The sequence below is a fragment of the Myotis lucifugus genome, unplaced genomic scaffold (assembly GCF_000147115.1).
Source record: "Myotis lucifugus unplaced genomic scaffold, Myoluc2.0 scaffold_2, whole genome shotgun sequence".
NCBI lineage: Eukaryota > Metazoa > Chordata > Mammalia > Chiroptera > Vespertilionidae > Myotis > Myotis lucifugus.
Window position 1 is genome coordinate 28,861,486 of NW_005871050.1, and position 27,637 is coordinate 28,889,122.

The window sequence follows — 27,637 nt, forward strand, 5'->3', positions numbered from 1 at the left end:
TTGTTTCTTTGATAGTGAATTTAATATCATCTAATAATCTATACTAATAAAAAGGTAATATGCTAATTAGACCAGGAGACCTTCCAGATGTCCTTCCAGACAAAGCCATGGTGGTGGGGCCGAGGCAGAGGTCATTAGGGGTGATCAGGCCAGGAGGGGAGGGCAGTTGGGGGTGATCAGGCTGGCGGGGTGGGCAGTTGGGGGTGAGCAGGTTGGCAGTGGGGGTAGTTGGGGATGAACAGGCTGGCTAGGGGGACAGTTGGTGGTGAGTAGGCTGGCAGGCAGAGTGATTAGGGGCAATCAGGCAGGCAGGCAGATGAGAGGTTAGGAGCCAGCGGTCCCAGATTGCGAGAAGAATGTCCAATTGCCAGCAGTCAGACATCCCCCAAGGGGTCCCAGATTGGAGAGGGTGCAGGCCCAGCTGAGGGACAAGGCTCCCCCCCGCTCGCACGAATTTCACGCACCAGGCCACTAGGATATGTATAACTAAAAATAATTACACTAGAAAGCTATGTTTTCTGTTTTTTTCTTTTTTTAAATCTTTTTTGTATTGCTTTCAGAGAGGAAGGGAAAGGGAGTAAGAGATAGAAAAATCAGTGATGATAGAGAATCATTGATCAGCTGCCTCCTGCACACCCCACACTGGGGATCGAACCCACAACCCAGGTATGTGCCATGACCAGGAATCAAACTGTGCCCTCCTGGTTCATAGGTCAACACTCAAACACTGAGCCATGCCATCTGGGTGCTTTGTTTTTCTTTAATGACCAAAGTTATTTTTATAATTTTGTGAAAGTCTTTTGATCTTTACCTGAAGTATTTGCAAGTAGGCTAAGGTGAAGAAAACATTTGGGGCTGGCTAGAAGCAGTGTTACCTGAGTGTTGTTTTTTTCAGGGAGGGAAGTAATTTTTAAGAACTATAAGGTGAGGGAAAAGTAGGTTTACAGTTGTTTGTATAGAAAATCATATAGTAATTAATAGATAATAATCTACTTATATAAAAACCATGGGTGGTGTTCGTCACATACAGACGAAAAGCCACGACCAAGCGGAAGGAAGTCAGTCCTACAGTGGTTGTCTTGGCAACGGCTGCACCCTACCCCAAGCTGTTTCCCAGAGCTGTTTCCTGTAAGGCGGAGTTTGAGGCAGGAATCCGCCCTGGGAGCATGGAGGCAGATCTTTCTAAAGTGTGCCACACCAGCACAGCCAGGGTGAACCTGAGTGGGGGCGGCTGAAAGGCTTAGAAAAGACAGACAAGAGAATGAAAGCCGGGTCTCAGTGGGATGCTGCTTCTCTGAGAGACAGCGACCACGCCCACAGCCATGCCTTTAGTTTATAGCAGATGCCACGAGGCAAAGTAAGGGCATGACCAAGATGTTTACATTCTTCTGGGTTTCAATCCTACTCAACTACATGCACCTGAACTCTATCAAGCCCACATCACTCAGGCACGTGGGGCCACGTGTTCGGACCATAGGTTCAAGCTTACAACTACAGCTGTTGGCTATAATTGTGCTGGGAGGGCCCTGCCCTCCAAGCTGGGACTGGCACGTGGCAATGAGAGGACTGTGCCCTCTCATCAGTCCAAGGCTTGAACCTGTCCAAAACACTGTAGCGGCTCCCCACAATAAAATTTTAATTCTGTTTCTTTGTTACTAATGTTGTGGCCCCACCCCATAACAAAGAAACAAAGGAAAACTTCCCCATCGAATTTCTGAATAGTATTACTCCTTCGGGAATGCCGTGTCATAAATTAAAATTGAAAGTGGGTGCAATCATCATGCTATTGAGAAATCTCAATAGTAAATGGGGTCTTTGAAATGGTACCAGATTTATTATCAAAAGATTATGACCTAACATTTCGAAGCTGAAGTATTAACAGGATCTGCAGAGGGAGAGGCTGTTCTGATTCCAAGAATTAATTTGTCCCCATCTGACACTGGCCTCCCATTTAAATTGATTCGACGACGGTTTCCCGTGATCCAAGCATTTGTGATGACTATTAATAAATCACAAGGACAAACTCTAGACAGAGTAGGCATGTTCCTACCTGAACCCGTTTTTGCACATGGTCAGTTATATGTTGCTTTTTCTCGAGTTTGAAGAGCATGTGATGTTACAGTTAAAGTTCTAAGTACTTCATCACAAGGGAAATTAGTCAAGCACTCTGAAAGTGTTTTCACTCTTAATATGGTGTACAGGGAGATATTAGAATAAGTTTAATCACTTTATCAGTTATTGTTTGCATCACTGTTGTTTTTATATCATGTTTTTGTCGTTTTTATATCATGCCTCTGTTGTTATATCCTTTTGTTACTGTTTATTAATAAATTTATATATGATTTTCATATACATTTTACTAATTTCCTTTCATCTCTCACACTTCTATTATAGAGAGAGGACAAATAGCAATATTAAAATATCTCTAATTAATTCCCTTTTTAAAAAATATATATTTTATTGATTTTTTTACAAAGAGGAAGGGAGAGGGATAGAGAGTTAGAAACACGAATGAGAGAGAAACATCGATCAGCTGCCTCCTGCACACTCCCCACTGGGGATGTGCCCGCAACCAAGGTACATGCCCTTGACCAGAATCGAACCTGGGACCCTTGAGTCTGCAGGCTGATGCTCTATCCACTGAGCCAACCCGGTTATGGCAATTAATTCTCTTTTAATGTGCACAAATTTCATGCACTGGGCTACTAGTATAAGAATAAGCTATGTTTTGCATACTCACAACTGTAAACCTACATTTACCCCACCCTGTATTTTAAAAACACAAATATGCCATCTGAACCAATAGCAGTTTAGCTCAAACTATAGAGCTATGCAAACATCACACAATCCAGTTTAGAACCTTTCCATTACCTCAGAAAGTTCCCTCTTGCCTGCTTGTGGTTAATTGCTATTTATACTCCTAACCCCAGACAACCACTAATCTACTTTCTGTTCTTATAGATTTGCCTTTTCTGGAGAGATTATATGAATGGAATCGTATGATATATGGCCTTTTGTGTCTGGCTTAATGTTTTCAAGGTCCATCTATGTTGTAACATGTTTCAGTACTTTATACCTTCTTACTGCTGTGTAGCATTCCAGTGTATGGACTGGACTACATTTTGTTTATCCATTCATCAGTTGGTTGACATGTGTTTTATTTTTCACATATAGTTTTAGCTCTTACTTTTAGATCAATAATCCACCCTGTTGATTTTTGTGCATAATTAGAGGTAGGGGTTCAACTTCATTTGTATGTAGATATCCAGTTTTCTCCACATCATTTGTTGGAAAAGTCTGCTTTCTTCCATTAAATTGCCTTGGCATCTTTGTCAAAAATAAACTGACAATAAATACAAGGTTTTTATTTCTGAATTTTCTTTCTGTCCCATTGATCTCTCTGTCTATCCTATATTAATACCACACTGTCTCAATTACTGTAGCTTTATTAGTAAATTTGAAAAATGGATAGGGCAACTCCTGCAATTTATTCTTCTTTTTTCAAGATTGTTTGGCTATTCTGGGTCCTTTGCCTTTCCATGTAAATTTTAAAGCTTGTCTCTTTCTACAAAAAAATAGCCATTGGAATTTTCATAGGGATTACATTGAATTTGTAGATCAATTTATGGAGAACTGCCATCTCAACACTATTAAGTCTTTCCATCCATGAACATGGAATATCTCTTTATTTATTTAGTTTGTCTTTAGGGTTTTTTTAAGCAATATCTTGTAGTTTTAAGTATGGAGGTCATACTTCATTTGGTACATTTATTACTAACTGTTTTAATTTTTTGATACTATTGTGGATGGAATTATTTTCTTAATTTCATTTTTATATTGTTCAGTACAATTATGTTTTACTAATGTCAAAATGTGTATGGTATATTTCCCCCTCAAAATTTTAACTATTTACTAGCATTCAACTTATAGTATGATATATAATTTAGTAGGCCTGCAGGAACCAATCACTGAAACCTGTCATTGGACTAGCACTCGAGGTAGTTAATTGCCTACGTGCAGTTTTGCCCTTAAAGAATGAAATTCCTAAAAAAATTTGAAGTATGTTAATACAGAAATAGTCCTGGGAATTCAATTTGAAGACATGACAAAATGTTTACAGTAAAGCTAACTTAATACGGATTTGTGTTTCTTGAAATTTTATTGATTCTTAAAATTTTTATAAAATGTATTGCTTTGCATTTAATATGTTGATTCTTCTGGCCTCAAGTTAATGGTTTGTTATAGTGTTCATTTACATTATTATCACATTGAAAACTGTTATATAGGGAGAAAAATTTTACCCTGCAGTTAGTTATTACTACAAAAATAAGATGTATTTTGCCGGGCTCAATATACATTGTTTTTCTAGCCAACCATTATTTAAATAACTTGTTCATAAAGTGTGATCTTACAGTGCCTATAAGATAGGATGAATTATTATACTTTAGAAACTGAATAACATTTGGGCCTTTCCTATTGGCTGAATAAAATTAAAGTATATTGATTCAAATCTTTAATTTTTCCCTTATAAAGTTTTTCTTAAATCTTTGGCACCAGTTATTGCTTATCAACTAATGAGCACTAATGAATACTAAAACAAATGGCCAAGTTTATTTGTGTACGTTAAAAGAAAAATTCAGATTATCATGCTTACTTCAAAAGCTTATTTTACTACAGGAAGTTGCTGTTTTACATGGTAAAATTAATGGTATTTGTGTTACTCTGCCCTTAAGAAAATTTAAGGACCACCAAGTTAAAGAAATCATTAGAAGTGGAGTAGAAATGTGAATATACTCAATGTATTAATTTGCTTATAGGCCACCAAAGACCTACGAAAATCTATACCCTCAACTTAATGACCACCCGTTGGCACTTTTAGGCTATAATGTGTAAAAAAGCAGTTAACACTTTTCTTCAACAAAACATAAATGTCAAGTCGATTGCTATATGCTGGAAAGCTAGGGAGAGCAAATCAAGAACAGTCTTGTCTACTGTTTTTATAGTTTCCAAACAGATAGACAAATACTTTTCTGTAATTATAATACTTAGAGCTGTAAACACCAATATGTAAAGTTTTATAAATCGTATGTTGAATGGAGAATATAAGTTATGTTCCTGGTATTTTTTTGGTCTCAGATTAATGATGCATGACGTTTCCCCCCTTTAGGCATGCTGCAAAGGAAGGTAGAAGAGGTAGCACAGGTTTTCCAGAATCGTCTTCACAAGGAGCAAGAACACAATGTCAGGATGGCTTTTAATTGAATGACCATATCTTCAGCGTGTTATTTTTGGTTTATACATTATTTACAAATTTTGATGACATTAAATGTAGTAGTAGTTAAAATTGGTATATAATTTTTGGTTGCAATAAAGTATGTATGTGTTTAGGGTGTTTTTTCTATTTAAATATTGTGCCTTTGAGAATTGTACTGTAGTTTGGCTTTTAGTATTAGCAAATCAAAGCTATATTAACCCTTTTGTCTAGGAAGCAGCCTATTAGATTATGACTCTGTTTTGTAATTAGGTAATATATACAGTATCATAGTATAGTGCAGTTTATATAAAATTTTAGTTTGCATAAATTAGATATGTGTGTGCGGCTTCTTGATTTAGGCAAGCCTTTATAAAGTTACAGTACCTAATCTGTTATTCCCACTTCTCCATTATTTTGTGTATCTTAAAAAATATATATCAATATTTTCAAATTATCATTTAGAAGTAGGTTTCCCTTGTAGAAAAACAAAATTTCCTTCCATTTACCAAAAATAAACTCTTGGAGGAAGGAAAAAACTGTATCATAGACAAATACATGCCAAAAAATAAATGCCAGCTAGTCTTTGGGTGCCTGTTGTAAAGTAGTAGTATACAGTATACTGTAAAGTCTCTCTCCTCAAGGGAACTTACTGCCTTAGCTTGAGATATAATTAATACCTATCTGTATAAAAGTAATATAGACAATACAAGGGAGTGTGTTATGAGTCACAGAAAGTGTGTGATAGAAAATCAGAGATGGGAGGAAGAGTTAGGGTGAATTTCGGACTTGAATTAGGTTATTTTTGAAAGACAATTTGTTTATTTTTGATGTACAGTTATGCTGGTGTTTTACCATATGATTCATAATTATTCGTTTTTGTATTTGTTCATTTCTTTTTCAAGAAAAAGCCTTGTTCTTAGCTTGAGAATAATCTGATCTCTTGTGTTTCATGATTGACCTAAGTCACAAATAATGGTGATATTCTAAAATATAAAAGTATAACACCAAAATAAACTACTTGAAAGTTTTTTAGTGGCTACTACTTAGTTTTCTAGAATTACTGAGCTGAATTTCTGTTGTGCTGAATGTACATGACCATCCTGAGGGGTACATATTAAGGGAATAAAATATTTTTCAAATGAGTAGTAGTGATTTTCATCACCTTATGAGTAAACTAAATATCAGAACGTACATAGCCTCCTTTTTTCCTATCCAAACTTCTCAAATTAGTAGTTTTATTAGTTAAGTTTTCATTCCCACTCAAAAATATAGAATATGAAAATAATCTAGAGACCGTTTAATTTTGTGGATGATTTCTGTGGGTAAAGTGCTTTTGAGTATAATCTTGAGTTCTCTTAATTTTTGAGTCCAGTATTATTACATGCTATATACCCTAGAGAAGAGCATTTTAGTATTATTTTTGGAGGTCCAACTCCAGTAAAATAGTCTGTTCATAAATTAAGTTCCACATTCAGTATTGGAGGAAATACTGGATTTTGTCTTGTTGCTTCTTAATTAACTAGACAATTTCATTTGGACATAATATTTTCTCTATAACATGAAAAAGTTGGATCATGTTAAGTTTTTCTCAACTGAAAGAAATGACTTTTCATTTCTTCAAAGTTTTGTGATTCTTTTATGTCTTTTCACTACCAGTAAGTGCTTACTATAAAGTTCCTTAGTAAAATAAAGAAAGAGAAGACTACAGTACTCCTATTGACTTTGTACTGGGAGTTCTGTGTGTGTGTGTTTTTGTGTTTTTTTTTTACAGGACATAGAGGAGGACAGTGGATGGCAAGTGGCATCTAGTTTAATACAGTAACACTGCAAAATTTACTGGAACTGTTTGGAATCTGGAGCCTTGGACTAAGTTATCTTTAAGGTTCCTCCTGACTCTGGTTCAACATGACACTTTTGAACAAATATTAATTAAAAGATGAGAAATAACCTATTTTTGCCAGTAATTTTAAGGCAGCATTTATGTAAGGTGATGAAATCTTGAGCCCCTCTAATCATTGTTAAAGACCAGCTGAAATTATATGAAGAAGAATTTTTTAATTTGTCATGTTTACACTTTCCCAGTGCTTGACTACTTTTTTGTTTTTTGAAAAAGATGCTGTATAACAGCATTTATGCTATCTCATATTAGATGAGTGATCCTATCCTTCTTCAAGAAAAGATTTTTGGTTTTAGCATCTTCTTCCATATCTGTAAATTGCTTCATAATGTATTTATCAGAAGTGTGCTATGAACAAAGTGCTCAAAAAGAACAAATCCTGAAAATATGTCTATTTTAAGGAGGAACTTCTGGCTTAATAAAACTAAACTTGTTTAATTGTCAGAAAGACAAATGAGGCATATTTTTCAGTTTGTCATAAATTCTTCTAGGGGTGAAATGACCTCATACTAATATCTCTGTGCCTGTGAATAACATCTAGAAATCTCAAAGTTTTTTTATATACTGTCTGATATCCTTTTAAAATAGGGAGAGGGATGCCATGGGAAACAGAATAGCTATTATTCCACAGTTAATAAGTTTGGCAGAGCTAGAAATAGCCTGATGTTCCACCTAGTGTAATTTTCTGAATGTTTGTCCCTTGGTACCTACCACTTGGGCTGGCTACAGTCATACGCAGGCACATAGAGTACTTTCTTATGACCTTGCTATCTAGTTGCAATTTCAGCCTATGTGAATATATCTTTTTCACCATTCATTCTCCACCCATCCCACCTAGTGCATTTCTAATGTAGTGTGTATTAGAAGTTGTATACAAGTCTGATGTGGTGGTTAGTATAGTTTTGTTTCACCCTTTGCCACCTTCCCAAGGAATAAACACACTATCAACCTTGGTGTATTTTTCCATTTCCTTATTGATTAATTTGTCAATTAGACATTTTGGTTGAGCGGCAGAATTCAGCCCCAGCACCATATAGGATTTGCTTGGTGTACGCTATGATATAACCCACACTAATACTTCCCATGAGATTTTTGATCTATTAGTAGTTCTCAGGATAGAAAATACAATGTCTTCCAGAAGCTGCTCTTTGGTTTTATCTTCTAACTTGACCATGGCGATACAGCTAGTTTGAATACATTTGAACCTATTGGATAACCTATTGGAATATTTATTCATAGATGGCCATCCTGTCAAGTGATTTTAAAACCATAGTTTTGTATATTACTTTGTAATCACTCTATTCTGAGGTATTATCCCCATTTTCCAGGTGAGCAAACAGGCCTATAGCAGTAAAGAAACTTACTAAAACTCACATAGTCTTGTAATTTGTCAAAGCAAAAGTTAAAATCCAGATTGACTACTATGCTATACTGTCAATAACTGTGGGAACTGAGAAATCCAAACAGTGTGACCCCACCCCAAACCCATTTTTCTTCTTTGGATTTTTGTGATACAAAAATTGCTCCATTTAATTTTTTAAAAATGGTTGGTTAGGTAATATAATCATGTAGTTCAAAATTCAAAGGTTACAAAAATATATAGAGAGAGACTAAAGAATTTTTCCCATTCTTGTCCCTCACCATCCAGTTCTCCATATAGAACTTGGTCACCTTTAAGACTGCTAACAGTTTTCCATTGAATGGATGTATCAAATTCATGTATATTTAAGATTGTTCAGTATTTTGTTATTAAAAGCAATGCTGCTATATATATATATATATATATTATTAAAAGCAATGCTGCCATATATATAATTGAGAATACATAACATTGAGGATACCATTCATACACAATCAATTGCTATGCTAAACAGAATGAGCATTTATAATTTCAATTGCCTTCCACAAAGGTTGTACCAATTTACGTTCCTACTAGCAATGTATTAAGAGTGCCTATTTCCCCATGATCTCAGCAAAACAAGTGCGTTCTCAAACTTGTGGATGTTTACCAATCTGGTAGGTTACTATAGTGTGCACTTTAAAAATAAACTTTATTTTTTTAACAGTTTTAGGTTTACAGAAAAGTTGCACAGTACAGAGTTCCATATACCTCCACTCAGTTTCCCTTAATGTTATCATCTTAACATAACTGGTATATTTGTCACAATTCATGAACCTTATCATTAACTAAAGTGCAAGTTTATTCATATTTCCTTTTTTACCTAGGGCCCTTTTTCTGATCCAGGATACCACATTGCATTTAATCATCACCATGTCTCTTTTGATTCGTTTGGCTGGGACAGTTTCTCAGACTTTTCATGTATTTCATTAACTTGACAGCTTTGAGGATTACAGGTCAGTTGTTTCATAGTCAGTGTACTTTGAAATTTCCATCTTGTAAGTGAGATCAAACATCTTTTTTTTCATATACTTAAGAACACTAGTATTTCCATTTCTGGGAACTAAGAGCCCATGCTCTTAACCAGTATACTGTATCCCTTTCTTGATTCACAATAATTAAAACGTTCACGAGCCTGAATACATATGGATTTCTGATTCTCCAGAAGTACATGTCTTTTAAGCCTCTGTTACAGATAGAGGAGAACCATTAGCGCAAGAGATGTCAAACTTGTGTCTGATCATTGTGGTTACACAGGACGGACCAGAGGCTCCACTGGAAACTGCAGGTAGGCCAGATATTAAGTCCTTGGAAGCAGAAGCGGGCTAGTAAGGACACATTTGAGGGAAATTGGGGGCGCCAGGATTTAGTGATACCGAATGAGAGGGTCAAGAAGTCAAAGATTACTCCTAAGTTTATGAGCTGGATATTTTGGGTGTTGCCTTTAACCTCTAAACAATTTAAGAGAAATATTTGAACAATTTACAACATACCAGTTACTCAATACGTTACGTACTTTCTCTTTCCCTTTCTTTAGCTCTGCGCTACTACAATTCCCAGAGCCCCTCACTCCACCACAATCCCCTCAGAGTTGGCTGCGCAGAATTCTGGGACTTGAAGTCCGAGGCCTGTTTATCCAAGTTAGAGAAAAGGGCCTGTGGAAACATGAAGAGGTAAGGGCTTGTCTGAGCAGGCGGCGAAGGGAACTCTGTTTTACCTTTTAACTTAAAATGGCTTTTATTACTTTGTGTGTGGGGTATGTCACGTTCTCGGGATGCGGTTTCGTGTGAGAGGGAAGACAAAAGAGGGAGCAGAGGAGACGGGCTAGGCAGGCCTCCTGAGCGAAGTTCAGGAAGGGCCGCCGCCGCTGCCGGTTCCCACAGAAATGCCCTTTCAGCCCAGGCATCTAAGCCCGGGCGCGGGTCCCCTGGAGCCGGACACACGCTGTGGCTTCTTCCTATTGCAGATGGACCCACCCAGGTGCAAGAGTCTTGGCCGAGTAATGCCTCGTGCCAGAGAAACCCAGGCCAGCTCCTCCCAATACCTCCACCCTGTCCTCAGAAAGGGGACCTGGGTAGGCGCCTTTATTTGCAGGGTTTGTGTATTAAAGAAAACGCGGGCATGTAACGTTTTCAAATCTTAACGTAAGTGATACTTTGATACTTTGTTTCTACAAATTTAGAAGGCAAAACCGATTCAATGTCATAGGAAAAGAAAGCACTTGGTGCGAGCAGTTCCCCCTACTGGTTCTGCAGGAAATGGCAGCTTTAACTTGGCTGGTCATTGTTGAAAGCCTGAGCTTCCCAATTAGTCCACAAGCCTTTTCTAAGGATTCTCAAATTAGTTTTGTATCCACTCTGCAAGTAGAATAATCGCTCTGGAATAGGCTGTATTTACAATTCTTACTGATACTATGCTGTCCTGCACTGTCAGTTTCTGTATCTTTTAAGAAACTGGTTCTGATTTTCCCTGCTTCAAAATGACTTTAAAAAATGTTTCTAGTCATATGTCTCATACATGCAAAATAATGTATATATAAAGTATAAAGAATAGTAATAGACTCATACCCACTACAAGCTTTAGACCTGGAACATTACTAGTACCTTAGAAGTCCCCAGTGTCCCTCCCAGATTACTTCTCCTCTCTCCCTCCTCAGGGGACCATTATTCAGAATTTTGTGCTTATCATTCCCTTTCTTTAAAAAAAATAGTTTTATGACTTATGATTTTATCCCTAAACAAAATATTGCTTGTTTTATCCATTTTTCAACTTTACATAGATGGACACATATAGTATATATTTTTATGTGACTTGCTTTTTTTACTCAACATTTCTTTTTGAGTATTTAGCTATGGTTTACTCATTTCAAAGCCACTTTAAACTTAGCAAAAACTTTCTGAATTCTAAATAATAAATAAAAATTAGGATACTTAGAAGGGATTTTTAAAACCCTGGGCCTAAGGATATTTTAACAAATGGGACTTATACCTATTTCCCAAAATAGGTATGTCTTTCTTGAGCATGAGAATCTTGCTTATAATTATGAGGGATACTTTTCCTAGGTCCCAATAATAAAGGACTATTTTATAAGGTATTTTAATATTTATTTTCCTCATGGAGTTAGCTCAATTTTTTTTGTTTTTTTTTTGTCTTTTATAATCTGTTGTTGCCTAAAATAATTCTGCTATTTCTTTATACTCTGATGTTTTAAGTTATTTATGGTTAGTTGGCTCATGTTAGCACTACCTAGATTTCTATACAGTAGTGCCTAGGCCAGTGATGGTGAACCTATGACACGCGTGTCAGAGGTGACACGTGAACTCATTTTTTTGGTTGATTTTTCTTTGTTAAATGGCATTTAAATATATAAAATAAATATCAAAAATATAAATCTTTGTTTTACTATGGTTGCAAATATCAAAAAGTTTCTATATGTGACACGGCACCAGAGTTAAGTTAGGGTTTTTCAAAATGCTGACACGCCAAGCTCAAAAGGTTCGCCATCACTGGCCTAGGCTATATAATGTTATGATCCCTTTCACATTTGTTTCTATGCTTTTTCCTTTGGAGATCTCCTTTTCATAGCTCCAGATTCTGACACTACAGATGATTTGATATTTCCATGTTCAGCCTGATACTTACCTGTGCAATATTTCTCCCGTATCTCACTTTCCTTTTAGCCAATATCACTTATACTGTCACCTCAGACTCTATATGTCTTTAAATATTCCTGGTGTTTCCATTGTAACAGGTAGTTGACCCAACATGGCTAAAACAATACTGATGTTCCCTTTTCCCAAAGCGTTTCACCTGGAGCTTCCTCTTTCCTTCATTGGTACCATTGTTCTCTCAGTTTGAAATTTGGAGGTTATCTTTTACTTATCTTTTACCCTATTTTCAAAAGGCCTCTCTCATCTAACTCTTCATTTCTGTCCCCTGTTACCACTTCACTTTGGACTTTGTCCTCTTATCCTTGATAAGTTTTCCAGCTAGTTCTTTTGGTTTCTTTCCTACTAATCCATAAGGCATGTTATAACCACATTCTTTTTCCTAAACCATCACTTGTACCATGCCACTTAACTGCCTAATAAATTACTTTCTAATACCTATACATTAAGATCCAGGCCCCTTAATTGGTGTATTTAAGGCCACACAAGATCTGAGTCTAATTACCCCTCCAAGATTATCCCCCAGTTAGCCCATACTTGAATGTCAGCTAAATTGAACTTCTTGTTAACCCCCAGAACATCTCATACTTGCTGTCCCTCTTCTTCCTTTCATCATACCCAGACCTTTAAATGCCAGTTTAAGAAGTCTTCATTTTACCCTCCTAATTCCCAGTTATTTCTTTCTTCTGTGAACTCCTACTAATTTGGCATATGCTTCTTTGTATTGTCATTCTCCTCTCCCCTCCCTTACTTTCCCCTCCTTGCCAGACACATGTACACAATACATACACACCTATATATTTCCTCTCCCTAAATAAATTGCAAACTCCTTGAGGATAGGGACTATGTTTGAATACCTTTGACTCCATCAGTGCCTTACAATGTTTTGTGTGTAAGTAGGTATTTAATAAATGTTGATGGAATGAATATAAAGTGCAAAGGATTGTTAGAGAAGGGTCTTTGAACAAATGGGGTCACCAAAGGTAGATAATATAGGTAAAGAATCGATTTTGAGGTTTCACTATCTCTTCTGTTCTCTGTATGTGTCCCTATATCTACTCCAGGGTAAACAGCTGTGTGAAGAGTGATGATCATGTCCTGGAAGAGTTAGAAACAGAAGGGGAGAGGCAGCTGAAAAGCCTCCTTCAGCATCAACTTGACACCTCTGTCTCCATTGAGGAGTAAGTAGTGATTTTGCAAACAGGTCAAGTATCATAGACCTTCACCTCCAGGTGACCCCTTTTAAAGCCTGGATGCAACACTCCTCTCCCACCCCCTGTTCCTTGGCAAACTTCTACGTATGAGGCAGGGTTTTGCTTCTATGTCTTTTCCTCTGCAGATCCTCCCATATTCTACTACATATATGCTAAGTATCTTTCCTATATCTTCCCTTAACATACATAGCACTTACAACCCAATATTATCATTGCCTGTTTACTTGCCTCTCCTTCTACTGTTCTTCCACAAAAGCAGAAACCATTTTTATCTTTTAAACTGTTAAATCCTCAATACCCAGCATAGTGTCTGATGTATAGTAAATACTCAATAATCAAATATTTGATTCAGTCATTTATTAGTCCTGGATGAGGGGACTATTGGTGGAGTTCCATATTGTTAACAGTGGCACTTCAGCCTAGAAATAGGATATGAGAGAGAAATTGCCGATGAGTTTCATTGTGCCTCTTTTAATGGTGAGCCCTATTTCTGTGAATTGTAATTTGAAGATGTTCTTACTCTCTTCATTCTTGGTTTGCAGATGTGTGTCTAAGAAAGAGAGTTTTGCTCCTGGTACTATGTATAAGCCCTTTGGAAAGGAAGCAGCCGGAACTATGACTTTGTCCCAGTTTCAAACATTGCATGAGAAGGACCAGGAAACTGCTGCTCTCCGGGAACTAGGGCTCAATGAAACAGAAATCTTGATCTGGAAGAGCCATGTTTCAGGTGAAAAGGTGAGTGGGACAATTTTTTTTCTGGAAAGTGCAGAGCAATATCTCTTCATTTGGCACTGAGAACCTTTTTATTTTTAATTCTCACAAAACTAAGCTTTGTGTCTGAATCTTCTTTGATTCCTAGGACAGGGACCTTGGGAAAAGAGAAACTATCCCTTGACTGATTAGCTACCGTATCTATAAATACTCATTCTGGGCCTTGATCATCATTGCTCTTTAAGTATCAGACCATCCCTTTAAGGGTATGTCCTCTATGATATATGCCCTCTCATTTCTCTGATTTCAGAGGACGAGACTGAGGGCAACCCCTGAAGCAATACAGAACTGCCTTCAAGATATTGAAGAAAGGATCTCAGAGCGTCAGCGCATCCTTTGCCTGCCACAGAGATTTTCTAAAAGCAAACAGCTGACCCGGCGAGAAATGGAAATAGAAAAATCTTTATTTCAGGGTGCTGATCGTCACTCCTTCCTTAAAGCTCTTTACTACCAAGGTATGTGATCACCACTAACTTCGATGTGTTCTTTCACTAAGAGAGAGAGATTTACCATTAGCGCATTAAATATGAAGAGTTAGCGAAGTGGGTAGGGGAAAGACAAACTTTCACTACTCTTGAGGAATGTGTGAGAGACAAATATGTTCAGAGTTAGTTGCAGTTCAATTGCTATTTGTAGACATGTGAAGAAAATGCTGAGGGAGCACAGAACATAGAGCCTCAAGCCTAGTTGGGGGAGTCAGGAGTTGACATTTCTAAGTCCTGATGGGTTAACAGAGATTTGTCAGGTTAACAAGATGCAGAGGACATTACAGATAATAGGTGAATAGGAACAGGATTGTGAAAGGACCTGGGAACAATGAAAAGGTCAGTGTGGCAGGCAGTATAGGACTTGGCAGGGAATTAATTACAGGAGATGACACTAGAAAGATAGGTGAGGCTAGATTGTAAAAGTTTTTAGACTGAACTATAAATTAGCACAAAATCTATAGAGAAATGGTCTGTGTCTTAACCAGAAAGAATGAGTATAACAGATAAGTTTTGCTAGGCACTGTGTAAGGTGCACAGAAGTTTAAGAAATGGTTCCCAACATTAAGCCAATTACAGTCTGGTTTGAGAGAAACAGGACATTTTACTAACAATGCTAGATACAGTTGTTAAGTGCTGTAGGAGTTCAGAGGAGGAAAAGGCTACTGTGCATTGGCATGACTAAAGAAGTCCTCTTGGAGGTAAGGTTTAAATGTTCTTTTAATGCTATACTCTTTAGGGTGGAGAGGGAAAGGCATCACAGCAGATGTTGTGAGCACTATGCTGTGTTCGGGGATGTTGTGAGAGACAAGGTAGCTAAAATTTTTTACCTTTCTGTGGTAGACAGTATAGACCTATACAGAGTTAGTTATTCAGTTAGTTAGTTTGGATATGGTTAAAGGTTTTTGAACCAGGAGTAACATGAGAAAAGCAGTATTTGAAAATGATTAATCTGGTGACCAAGAAATACAGGGTGGAGCAAAAGTAGATTTATATGGAAAATAATACAATACTTAATAAATAATAATACAAGAATAAACTGTTTTACATATTCACAACTGTAGACCTACTTTTGCCCCATCCTATATGATGAGAGAGAGAAAGAGATGGAAGCAGAGGAAATGATTTAAGAGGTAATACAGTCCTTAGCCATGAAGATATGGACTAGAATGATGGCAGTGGAATTAGAAAGAGGTAGATATGATTGTAAGAGACATTACAAAGTAAGAATTGGTAAAACTTGTTGACTGAGGCTGAAGGAGGACAGTCAATAAAGAAGAATGTGTCAAAGGTAATCCAGGTGTTTCAAGGCTGTGTGACTTAATTGTCAAAATTAAGAAAGCTTTTATGGGGAAATTTTGAGGAAAATAATGAGTTTGATTTTGAACATGTTGAATTAGTGAGAATGGCAGGTTCATTAAATGCAGATATTGAGGAGGCAGTTAGAAATGCAACAATGAAGCTCAAGGGAGAGGTCAGAACTAGATCTATAGAATTGGGAATCATCTATGCTTAGATCAGAAGTAAAGCCATGAGAATGAATGAATGATTTGTTAGATACCATAGACATGGAAGAGCAGTGGTGAAGGAAGGAAAAAAACAACAAATGAATAGCCTTTTGTAGAGAGGCATTAATACGAACTGATTAAGGACATGGGTTCTGGAGGCAGATTCCTGGAGGCAGATTCATGGGAAAATTCTGGTGCCCCACTTAATTCTGGTGCTTTAAGATTTTGGGCAAGTTACCACTCTGTGCTTCAGTTCCTTTGTAAAGTGACAATATTAATAGTAGCTATATAGTAGGATTGTTCAGAAGGTTGAGGTAATATATGTGAATCAGAGCAGTGCCTGGTATTTGGGGGTGGGTGGGTAGTATATGAATCTGTTTTTCCTATCTTTGAAACTCCTTACTTTAAACCTTCACAGCATACCACAAAAAGACAAGTGCAGACAAGTACATGACCTCAATGAAGAGGAAGATAAAATTAGGCACAAAAGGCAAGTTGAGAGTTTTCTTACAGTGTTAGATTTAGGAATGTAACCTAGGGTCCCAGACTTCTAAGTTGAGTGCTTATTTAATTCCTTATCCAGTATATGACAATGTTTATAGGAAATTATCCAGAGATAGCATATTATTCTGATATAGAATATTAAAGAGAGGAGCTAGAAGAAGTTGTAAAGTTTTTACATTTAGTGTTGTTGAGTTTTTTTCTCTATACCTTTAAGTTATCGTACCAGACATAAAACAACCTTAATAATTTTTACATCTTATTTCACAAGTAATTCTGAATATTTTTATTATTCAGTAAAGTATAAATATTGATGATGATGATGATGATGATGATGATGATGATATAATAGCTAATATTTTCTTTTATTTTTTAAATGAACTTACAATGATTTTTGGGGGGTTGACAATTCTGTGAATTGTAAAGCATGTAAATCATGTAGATTCATGTAATCACCACCACAGTCAGGATAAAGAACAGCTTCATCACCCTAAAACTTCTTCATACTGTCCATTGGTAGTCACCCCCAACTCCACCCATCATCTCTGGCAATCACTGATCTGTTTTCCATCACTGTAGTTTTGTCTTTTATAGAATGTCATACAAATGGAATCACAAGATATGTAATCTTTTGAGAGTAGCTTCTTTCATTCAGTGTAATGCCTTTGAAATTCATGCAAGTTGTGTGTATCAATAGTTCATTCATTTTGCTGAGTAGTGTTCCATTGTATGGATGTTCCAAAATTTGTTTATTCATTCACCCATTGAAGTGTATTTGAGCTGTTTTCAGGTTATGGTGATTATGAATAATACTGATATGAACATTCTTGTACAGGTTTTTGTGTGAACATAAAATTTTTATTTCTCCAAGGTAAAATATCTAGGAGTGGGATTACTGGGTCATATGGTAAGTGTTTGTTTAACTTTATAAGAACCTGCCAAACCATTTTCCAGAGTGGCTGAATCATTTTGCATTCCCACCAGCAATGTATGAGAGTTCCAGTTGCTCTGCATCTTTGTCAGCATTTGGTATTGTTGGTACTTATTTTAGTTATTCTATTAGCTGTGACGTGGTATCTCATTGTAGTTTTAATTTGCATTTCCTTGGTGGCTAATGATGTTGAACATCTTTTCATATGCTTATTTGCCATCCTTATATCCTGTTTGCTGATGTGTCTGTTCAAATCTTTGGCTGTTTTTAATTCGGTTATTTATTTTCTTCCTGATGACTTGTGAGAGTTCCTTATATATTTTAAACACAATTCTTTGTTGGATATCTGATTTGCAAATATTTTATCCCAATATGTAGTATGTCTTTTCATTCTTTTAACACTATCTTCTGTAGAACAAAATTTTTATTATGGTAAAATATACCTTACTAAAATGGACTGTTTTAACCATTTTTTTAAGTGTTCAGTTCTGTGGCATTAAGTATATTCACATTGTTGTGCAACCATCACCACTGTCCATCTACACAACTTTTTCATCTTCTCAAACTGAAACTGTGTACCCATTAAACACTAACTCCCCTTTCTCCCCTCTCCTCAGCCCCTGGCAACCACTGTTCTTTCTGTCTCTATGAATTGACTACACTAGGTACCTCATGTAAGTGGGATTATACAGTATTTGTCCTTTTTTTCACTTTGCATAATGTCCTCAGGGTTATTCATGTTGTAGCATATGTCAGAATTTCCTTTTTTAAGGCTGAATAATAATTCATTGTATGGATACACCATGTTTTTTTAATCCATTCATCTGTCAATAGACACTTATTTTGCTTCTACCTTCTGACTATTGTGAATAATGCTGCTATGAACCTGGATGTATAAGTATCTGTTGAAGTCACTGCTCTCCATTCTTTTGAGTAAATACCCAGAAGTAGAATTGCTGGATCATATGGTAATTCTATATTTATTTAATCTTTTGAGTAATCACCACTGGTTTCCATAGAGGCTATATCATTTTACCTTCCCACCAGCAGTGTACAAGGATTCCAGTTTCTCTATACCCTCGCCAATACTTTCTTTTATTTATTTTTTTAGACTAGCCATCCTAATGTGTGTGAAGTGGTATTTCCTTATAGTTTTTTAAAAATGTAGTTTTATTGATTTCAGAGAGGAAAGGAGAGGGAGAGAAAGATAGAAACATCAATGATGAGAGAGAATCATTGATTGGCTGTCTCCTGCATACCACCCACCAGGGATCAAGCCCACAACCCAGGCATGTGCCCTGACCAAAAATCGAACTGTGACCTCCTGGTTCATAGATTGATGCTCAACCATTGAGCCACACCAGCTGGGTTCCTTACAGTTTTGTTTTTCATTTCCCTAATGACTAGTGATGTTGGTCATCTTATCATGTGCTTTTTGGACATTTGTATATCTTTGGAGAAATGTCTAAGTCCTTTGCTATTTTTTAAATAGGTTGTTTGTTTATTTGTTGTTGGGTTGTAGGAGTTCTTTATATATTCTGGACATTGATCCTTTATCAGATTTATGATTTGCCTATATTTTCTCCAATTCCTTGGGTTGCCTTCTCTCTCTGTTGATAGTGTCCTCTGATGTACAAAAGTTTTTATTTTTTATGAAGTCCAGTTTCTCAATATTTTCTTTTGTTACTTGTGTTTTTGCTGTCATATCCAGTAAATCACTGCCAAATCTAATATCATAAAGCGTTTCTCCTATATTATCTTCTGAGAGTTTTATATTTTTAGCTCTTACATTTAGGTCTTTAGTTCATTTTGAGTTACTTTTTGTGTATGGTATAAGATAAGAGGTCCAACTTCATTTTTTAAATGTTGGTATTTAGTTTTTTCAGTACTACTTGTTGAAGACTGTCCTTCGCCATTAAATGGACTTAGCACCATCTCTGAGAATCATTTGACCATTAATATGAGAGGTTCTCCATTGGTTTATATTTCTGTCTTTAAAGCAGTGCCATACTGTTTTAATTACTATAGATTTGAAATCATTAATTTTGTTCTTATTAAAAATTGTTTTCACTATTTGTGGCCCCTTGAAATACCATATGAATTTTAGGATAGCTTTTCCTATTTCTACAAAAATTGTCATTGGGATTTTGGTAGAGATTATATTGAACCTATAGATCACTTTGGGTAATATTGACATCTTAACAATATTAGGTGTTCAATCCATGAACATGGGATGCTTTACATTTGTTTGTGTCTTTAATTTCTCTCAGCAACATTCTGTAGTTTTCAGCGTACAACTTTTTTGCCTCAGCAAATGTTTTAAATTTTGAGATAATACAGTTTGTCAAATTTTTTCTCTCATGGATCATGGTTTATTTTTCACATGCCTAAGAACTCTTTCTAATACCAGATTATGAAAAATATTTTTCCTTTGTTTTCTTCTAACAGTTTTATAGTTGTATATTTTACATTTAGATCTATGATTCATTTTGACTTTGTATAAGGTGTGAGGGTTAGGTTGAGCTTTACTTTTTTGCCTATGTATGTCCATTTGTTCTAGCGCTAATTGTTGAAAAGAGTATTCTTTTTCCATTTACTTGCCTTTGCATTTTTACCAGAAATCTGGCTATATGTTAGTATTAATAATGAGCATCATAATTAATGGTGGAAAATTGAAAAAAATTCCCCCAAAATCAGGAATAGGGCAAGAATGTCCACTCTCACCACTTCCATTCACAGTGGAATGAAATTAGAAATCAATAATAGAAGGACATTGCCCTGGCCACTAAGGCTCAGTTAGTTGAAGCATCATCCTGTACACCAAAAGATTGCGGGTTTGATTCCCGGTCAGGGCACATACCTAGGTTGCAGGTTCGATCCCTGGTTGCGATGCATACAGGAGGCAACCAATCAGTGTTTCTCCCTCTCCTTCTCTCTCTCCCTTCCTCTCTCTCTAAAATCAATAATAAAAAATAATAATAGAAGGAAATTAAGAAATCTAAAAATATGCAGCAATTAAATAACACTACTGAATAACCAGTTGATCAATAAAGTCACAAAAGGCATTAGAAAATACTTTGAAATGAGTAAAAACAAACTTAACATATCATAACTTATGAAATGCAGTAAAAGCAGTATTTTAAGGGGATATTTAAAAGGTGAAAATGCCCATATTAGTAAAAAAGAAAGATCTCAAATTACTAACCAAAACTTCTATCTTAAGAAGCTATAAAAATTTGGCCAAACCCATAAAAATGTACAACACCAAGAGTGAACCATAATGCAAATTATAGGCTGGGTAAATTATAATGTGCCAGTGTAGGTTCATTATTTGTAACAAATATACCACTCTAATGGGAGATATTGATAATGGGTGAGGCTATGCATGTGTAGGGACAGGGGACTGTGGGGAATTTCTGTACCTTCCCTTCAATTTTGCTGCTAACCAATAACTTCTCTAAGAAAATAAAGTCTTAATAAAATAAAAAATAAACCACAAAAAGAAGAGCAAACTAAACTCATATCAAACTCAAGAAAAGAAATAATAAAGTTTAGAGGCAAAATAAATGAAATAGAGAATTGAAAAAATAGAGAAAACCAACAAACCAAAAGTTGTGTTTTTTTTTTGGAAAGAGAAACAAAATTCACATTTCTTAAGCTAAACTTACCAAGGAAAAACGAGAGAATACTCAAAATTCTTATACCCTGCTCTCTTTGATTCTTTTTTTCATTGAATAGCTTTGTCCATCATTTTATTTTCAACCTTTTAAAAAATTCTAAATTGTAGACAGCAAATAGTTAGATTATGTTTCTTTTTTGGATTATGTTTCCTAGGTAGGATATTGTTCAGTTGAGTAGAGTGTTTACTTCATTTATATTTAACTAGAGGCCCGTTGCACGAAGAGATTCACGCAATAGGCCTTCCTTCCCCTGGCTGCCAGCACCGGTTTTCCTCCAGCACCCGGGACCCAGGCCTTTGGTCCAGCTGCAGCAGAGAAGCCAAGCCTCTTCAGTCTTCAGTCTCCAGTCTTCAGTCTTCAGTCTTCACTCGGCTGGAGCCTTCAGTCTTCGCTCTGCGCCTGCATATGCAAATTAACCACCATCTTTGTTGGGTTAATTTGCATAGTCACTCTGATTGGCTGGGTAGCGTAGCAGAGTGACACCAATTTGCATGTTTCTCTTTTATTAGTGTAGATTAGGGGCCTGGTGCACGAAGATGGGGGTGGGTCCCTCAGCCCGACCTGCACCCTCTCCAATCTGAGAGCCCTCAGGGGAACCCTCTCCAATCTGGAAGTTTGTGTCTGTCTTTGCAATCATATGAGCGAATTGTCTGAGATCCCCAACCCAGTTTGGTTTGTTGGTCACAGAATAATAGAGGCACTTTTGTTTTCTTTGCTTCATTGGTGGAGATTTCCTGGAAGTTTTAGAATATCTTCCCTTTAATTTTTCCTAGACACTCTGATTTTACTTATGTCTCTCACCTTTGCTTTCCCTCCATCCCCCACCACAACAGTAACTTGCTCTGGGCTCACTTTGCTCTAGAGCAGTGGTTCTCAACCTTCCTAATGCCGTGACCCTTTAATACAGTTCCTCATGTTGTGGTGACTCCCAACCATAAAATTATTTTTGTTGCTACTTCATAACTGTAATTTTGCTACTGTTATGAATCATAATGTAAATATCTGATATGCAGGATGTATTTAGGTGACCCCTGTGAAAGGGTCATTCAACCCCCAAACAGGTCGCGACCCACAGGTTGAAAACTGCTGCTCTCGTGTCTAGGAGATCTGTCTGCCACAGAACTACGATTCCCAGCATTCCTGGTGCTCCCTGCACTCTGAGCTTCCGCTTCTAGTCCTGGGGCTGCCACCAGAACCACTATTCCCAGAATTCCTGGTGCTCCCCGTGCCCTTGGTTTTCCCTTCCTGCTCTGTTTCCATCCCACGGTCTCCCACTCTGCCAAGTCCTCCAAGCTGCCAGCTCTCCCTCTCTGCTCTCTGTCTCGCGGCTTGGGGAGCCAAGTTCCCAAAGCCGCTCTACTCTATGTCAGCTCTCCCACTCTGCTCTCCGCCTGGCGCCTGTGTATGAAAATTAACCCACCATCTTTGTCGGGTTAATTTGCATACTCACTCCTGGTTGGCTGTTGAGCGTAGCGGAGGGATGGTCCATTTACATGTTTCTCTCTTATTATATAGGATGTATTGGAATTAGTTTATAAAGTAGGCTTTACAAAATCTGCCGTTTTGCTATTTGTGTTTTTGTATGTCTTGTATTTTTGTTTTGTTCCTCTCTTACTCCATTTATTCCTTAATGTTAAATAGATATTCTGTGTATACCATTTTGATTAAGTTGCTGCTTCTTTTACTATTTTAAAAGTTAACCTCTTAGTAGTTGCCCTGAGGATTATAATTAACATCTCAGATTAAACAAATTAGTTTTCATTACTACAAACTTAATTTCAGTAATATTCAAAAACTTTGTTTTTGTTTAGATCTGTTCTCTTCTTCCTTCCCTGTGCTATTATTCTCATACAAATTGCATCTTTATATATTTTAAGCTCATCAACATTTTTATAATTATTGCTTTATGCTGTTATCTTATAAATCAGATAGGACAAGAAAAATAGTCACAAAGACAAAAACATTTAGTCCTAGCTGGTTTGGCTCAATGGATAGAGCGTCAGCCTGTGGACTGAAGGGTCCCGTGTTCAGTTCCAGTCAAGTGCACATTCCCAGGTTTTGGGCTTGATCCCAAGTAGGAGACATGCAGGAGGCAGCCAATCAATGATTCTCTCTCACTGATTTTTCTATCTCCCTCTCCCTTCCTCTCTGAAATCAATAAAAAACAAACAAACATTTATACTGCCTTTTATGTTTACTTATATAGTCAACTTTATTTTTACTTGTTTTTGAATTTCAAAAGACATATTTCTTTTTTTAATTAAATCTTTATTGTTGAAAGTATTACATATGTCCCCCTTTTTCCCCCCATAGACCCCTTCTAGTTCACCCCATCCCCTACCCCAGGCCTTCACCACCCTATTATCTGTGTAGATGGGTTATGCATATATGCATATAAGTTCTTTGGTTGATCTCTTCCCAAACACCCACCCACCCCCACCTTTGCTCTGAGATTCCACAGTCTGTTCCATGCTTCTGTATCTCTAGATCTGTTTTGTTCCTTGGTTTACTTTGTTCAGTAGATTCCACATATGAGTGAGATCATGTGGTACTTGTCTTTTTCAGACTGGCTTATTTCGCTTAGCATAATACTCTCCAGGTCCCTCCATGCTGTCTCAAAGGGTAAGAAATGCTTCCTTTTCACTGCTACATAGTATTCCATAGTGTAAATGTATCACACCTATTTTATCCACTCATCTACTGATGGGCATTTGGGCTGTTTCCAGATCTTAGTTATTATAAATTGTGCTGCTATGAACATAGGGGTGCATACATTCTTTCTGATTGGTGTTTTGGGTCTCTTTATTCCTAGAAGTGGGATCACTGGATCAAAGGGCAGATCCATATTTAATTTTTTAAAATATATTTTTGTTGACTTTTTACAGAGAAGAAGGGAGAGGGACAGAGAGTTAGAAACATCAATGAGAGAGAAACATTGATCAGCTGCCTCCTGCACGCCCCCTACTGGGGATCAAGCCTGCAACCAAGGTACATGCCCTCCACCTGAATAGAACCTGAGACCTTTCAGTCCACGACCCGACTCTTTGTCCACTGAGCCAAACCGGTCAGGTCCCATATTTAATTTTTTGAGGAAACTCCATACTGTTTTCCATAATGGATGCACCAGTCTGCATTCCCACCAGCAGTGTACTAAGGTTCCCTTATCTCCACATCCTCACCAGCACTTGTCATTTGTTGATTTGTTGATGGTAACCATTCTAACAGGTGTGAGGTGATACCTCATTGTCGTTTTAATTTGAATCTCTCTGATGATCAGTGACTTTCAGCATTTTTTCATATGTCTCTTGGCCACCTGTATGTCTGCTTTGGAGAAGTGTCTATTTAGGTCAATGTTTCTCAACCTTCCTAATACTGCGACCCTTTAATACAGTTCCTCATGTTGTGGTGACCCCCAACCATAAAATTATTTTCGTTGCTACTTCATATCTGTAATTTTGCTACTGTTATGAATTGTAATGTAAATATCTGATATGCAGGATGTATTTTCATTGTTACAAATTGAACATAATTAAAGCATAGTGATTAATCACAAAAACAATATGTAATTATATATGTGTTTTCCGATGGTCTTAGGCGACCCCTGTGAAAGGGTCGTTCGACCCCCAAAGGGGCTGCGACCCACAGGTTGAGAACCGCTGATTTAGGTCCTTTACCCAGTCCTTTTTTTTAAAAAATATATTTTATTGATTTTTTACAGAGAGGAAGGGAGAGGGATAGAGAGTTAGAAACATCGATGAGAGAGAAGCATCGATCAGCTGCCTCCTGCACACTCCCTACTGGGGATGTGCCTCCAACCAAGGTACATGCCCTTGACCGGAATCGAACCTGGGACCCTTGAGTCTGCAGGCCGACGCTCTATCCAGTGAGCCAAACCGGCTAGGGCCCATTTTTTAATTGGATTATTTGTCTTCCTTTTGTTAAGGTGTATGAGTTCCCTATATATATTGGAAATTAACCCCTTATCAGGTGAATCATTGGAAAATATGTTCTCCCTTTTCATTTTGTTGATGGTTTCTTTGGCTGTGCAGAAGATTTTTATGTTGATGTAGTTGCATTTGTTTATTTTCTCCTTACTTTCCTTTGCCATAGGAGATATATCCACAAACATGTTGTTGTGAGAGATGTCTGAGATTTTGCTGCCTGTGGTTTCTTCCAGGATTTTTATGGTTTCACGACTTATGTTTAAGTCTTTTACATATTTTGAGTTTATTATTGTGTATGGTGTAAGTTGGTGGTCTAGTTTCATTTTTTTGCATGTATCTGTCTAATTTTCCCAACACCATTTATAGAAGAGGCTGTCTTGACTCCATTGCATGTTCTTGCCTCCTTTGTCAAATATTGAGTGTAATGGTTTGGGTCTATTTCTGGGGTTTCTGTTCTGTTCCATTAATCTATATGCCTGTTCTTGTGCCAGTACCAGCCTGTTTCGATTACAATAGCTTTGTAGTATACCTTGATATCTGGTTTTGTGATCCCCCCAAGTTTCTTCTTTCTCAAGATTGCTGTGGCTATTTAGGGTCTTTATTGGTTCCTTATAAGTTTTTGGAGTATTGTTCTAGATCTGAGAAATATGCTGGTCATGTTTTAATAGGAATTGCATTGAATTTGTAGATTGCTTTGGGTAGTATGGGCCTTTTAATGATGTTAATTCTACCAGTCCATGAACATGGTATATTCTTCTACTTGTTTATATCTTCCTTTATCTCTATTTTCAACGCCCTGTAATTTTCCAGGTACAAGGCTTTTATATCCTTGGTTAAGTTTATTCCTGGGTATCTTAATTTTTTGTTGCAATGGTAAATGGGATTGTTTGTTTAGTTTCTCTTTCTGAGAATTCATTATTGGTACATAAAAATGCCATTGATTTCCCTGGCCGGTTTGTCTCACTGGATAGAGCGTCGGCCTGGGGACTGAAGAGTCTCAGGTTCGATTCCGTTCAAGGGCATGTACCTTGGTTGCGGGCATATCCCCAGTAGGGGGTGTGCAGGAGGCAGCTGATCGATGCTTCTCTCTCATCGATGTTTCTGACTCTCTACCCCTCTTCCTTCCTCTCTGAAAAATGAGTGAAATATATATTTTTTAAAAATACCATTTATTTCTGAGTGTTAATTTTATATCCTGCTACATGGCTGAATTCCTTTATTAACTGTAGTAGTTTTTGGTGGAATCTTTAGGGTTTTCTTTGTACAGCATCATGTCATTTGAAAATAATGACAGTTATACTTCCTCCTTTCCAATTTGGATGGCTTCTATTTCTTCTTGTCTGATTACTGTGGCTAGGACTTCCAGTACTATGTTTAATGACAATGGTGAAAACAGACATCCTGTTTTGTTCTGTTCTTAAGGGAAATGATTTTAATTTTGCACATTGAGTATGATGTCAGCTGTAGGTTTGTTATATATGGCCTTTATTATGTTGATATGACCCCTCTATTCCAATTTGCTGAGAGTTTTTATGAAAAATAGGTGTTGGATTTTTTTCTAAACATGCTTTTTCTGCACAAATTGATATTATCACATGATTTTTGTCTTTCAATTTGTTTACGTGATGTAAACGTGATGCAGTTATTGATTTGCGAATATTGTACCAGCCTTAAACCTCTGGAATAAATTCTGTTTAGTCATGGTGTATGATCTTTTTAATATATTGCTGGATCTGATTTGCTAATATTTTTTGAGGATTTTAGCATCTGTGTTCATCAGGGATATTGGCCTATAGTTCTCTCTTTTTGTAGTGTCTCTCTCTGGTTTTGGAATTAGGATAATGCTGGCCTCATAAAAAGAGGTTAGAGAAACACACACACACACCCCGTGAATTCGTTTGGACCAGAGTTTTTGTTTGCTGGAAGTTGTTTTTTTTTTTTATTATTGCTTCTATTTCATCAGTGCTTATTGGCCTATTCAGGTTTTCTTATTCTTCCTGATTCAGTTTTAGAATATTCTATTTTTTTTTTAGGAATTTGTCCATTTCATCCATATTGACCTGCTTATTGGCATGCAGTTGTTCATAGTATTTTCTTATATTCCTTTGTATTTCTGTGGTGTTAGTTGTTACTTCACCTCTTTTGTTTCTGATTTTGCTTATTTGGGTCTTCTCTCTTTGTTTCTTGATGAGTCTGGCCTATGGTTTATCTTTTCAAAGAACCAGCTCTTGGTTTCATTGATTTTTTAAATATATTTTTAGCCTCTATGTCATTTATTTCTGCTCTAATCTTTATTTCCTTCCTTCTGCCTATTTTGGGCTTTTCTTGTTGTTCTCTTTCTAATTCTTTAAGTTGTATGGTTATATAGTTTATTATTAATTTTTC

General features: G+C 36.8%; 2 protein-coding genes across 4 annotated transcripts in view; both read left to right on the top strand.

Moving 5' to 3' along the window:
- NUP62CL (nucleoporin 62 C-terminal like) overlaps nucleotides 1–5,320 on the top strand; it is a 42,320-nt gene extending 37,000 nt beyond the window's left edge. Inside the window, exon 7 of the mRNA XM_023756897.1 lies at nucleotides 5,168–5,320. The gene's annotated coding sequence lies outside the window, so the exon portion shown is untranslated. The remainder of the gene's footprint in view (nucleotides 1–5,167) is intronic.
- Nucleotides 5,321–10,171: 4,851 nt separating this feature from the next.
- The window catches only part of RBM41 (RNA binding motif protein 41), a 75,427-nt gene continuing 57,961 nt past the window's right edge, over nucleotides 10,172–27,637 (top strand). For 2 of the 3 annotated variants that reach the window (XM_023758763.1, XM_023758766.1), the window contains exons 1-4: nucleotides 10,172–10,223; nucleotides 13,283–13,399; nucleotides 13,975–14,167; nucleotides 14,454–14,658. In XM_023758763.1, coding sequence (XP_023614531.1) covers nucleotides 10,216–10,223; nucleotides 13,283–13,399; nucleotides 13,975–14,167; nucleotides 14,454–14,658 — 523 coding nt within the window. In that variant the 5' untranslated portion in view covers nucleotides 10,172–10,215. Of the gene's footprint in view, nucleotides 10,224–13,282; nucleotides 13,400–13,974; nucleotides 14,168–14,453; nucleotides 14,659–16,614; nucleotides 16,687–27,637 lie in introns of all 3 variants that reach the window. The other variant, XM_023758771.1, reaches the window with a different exon arrangement.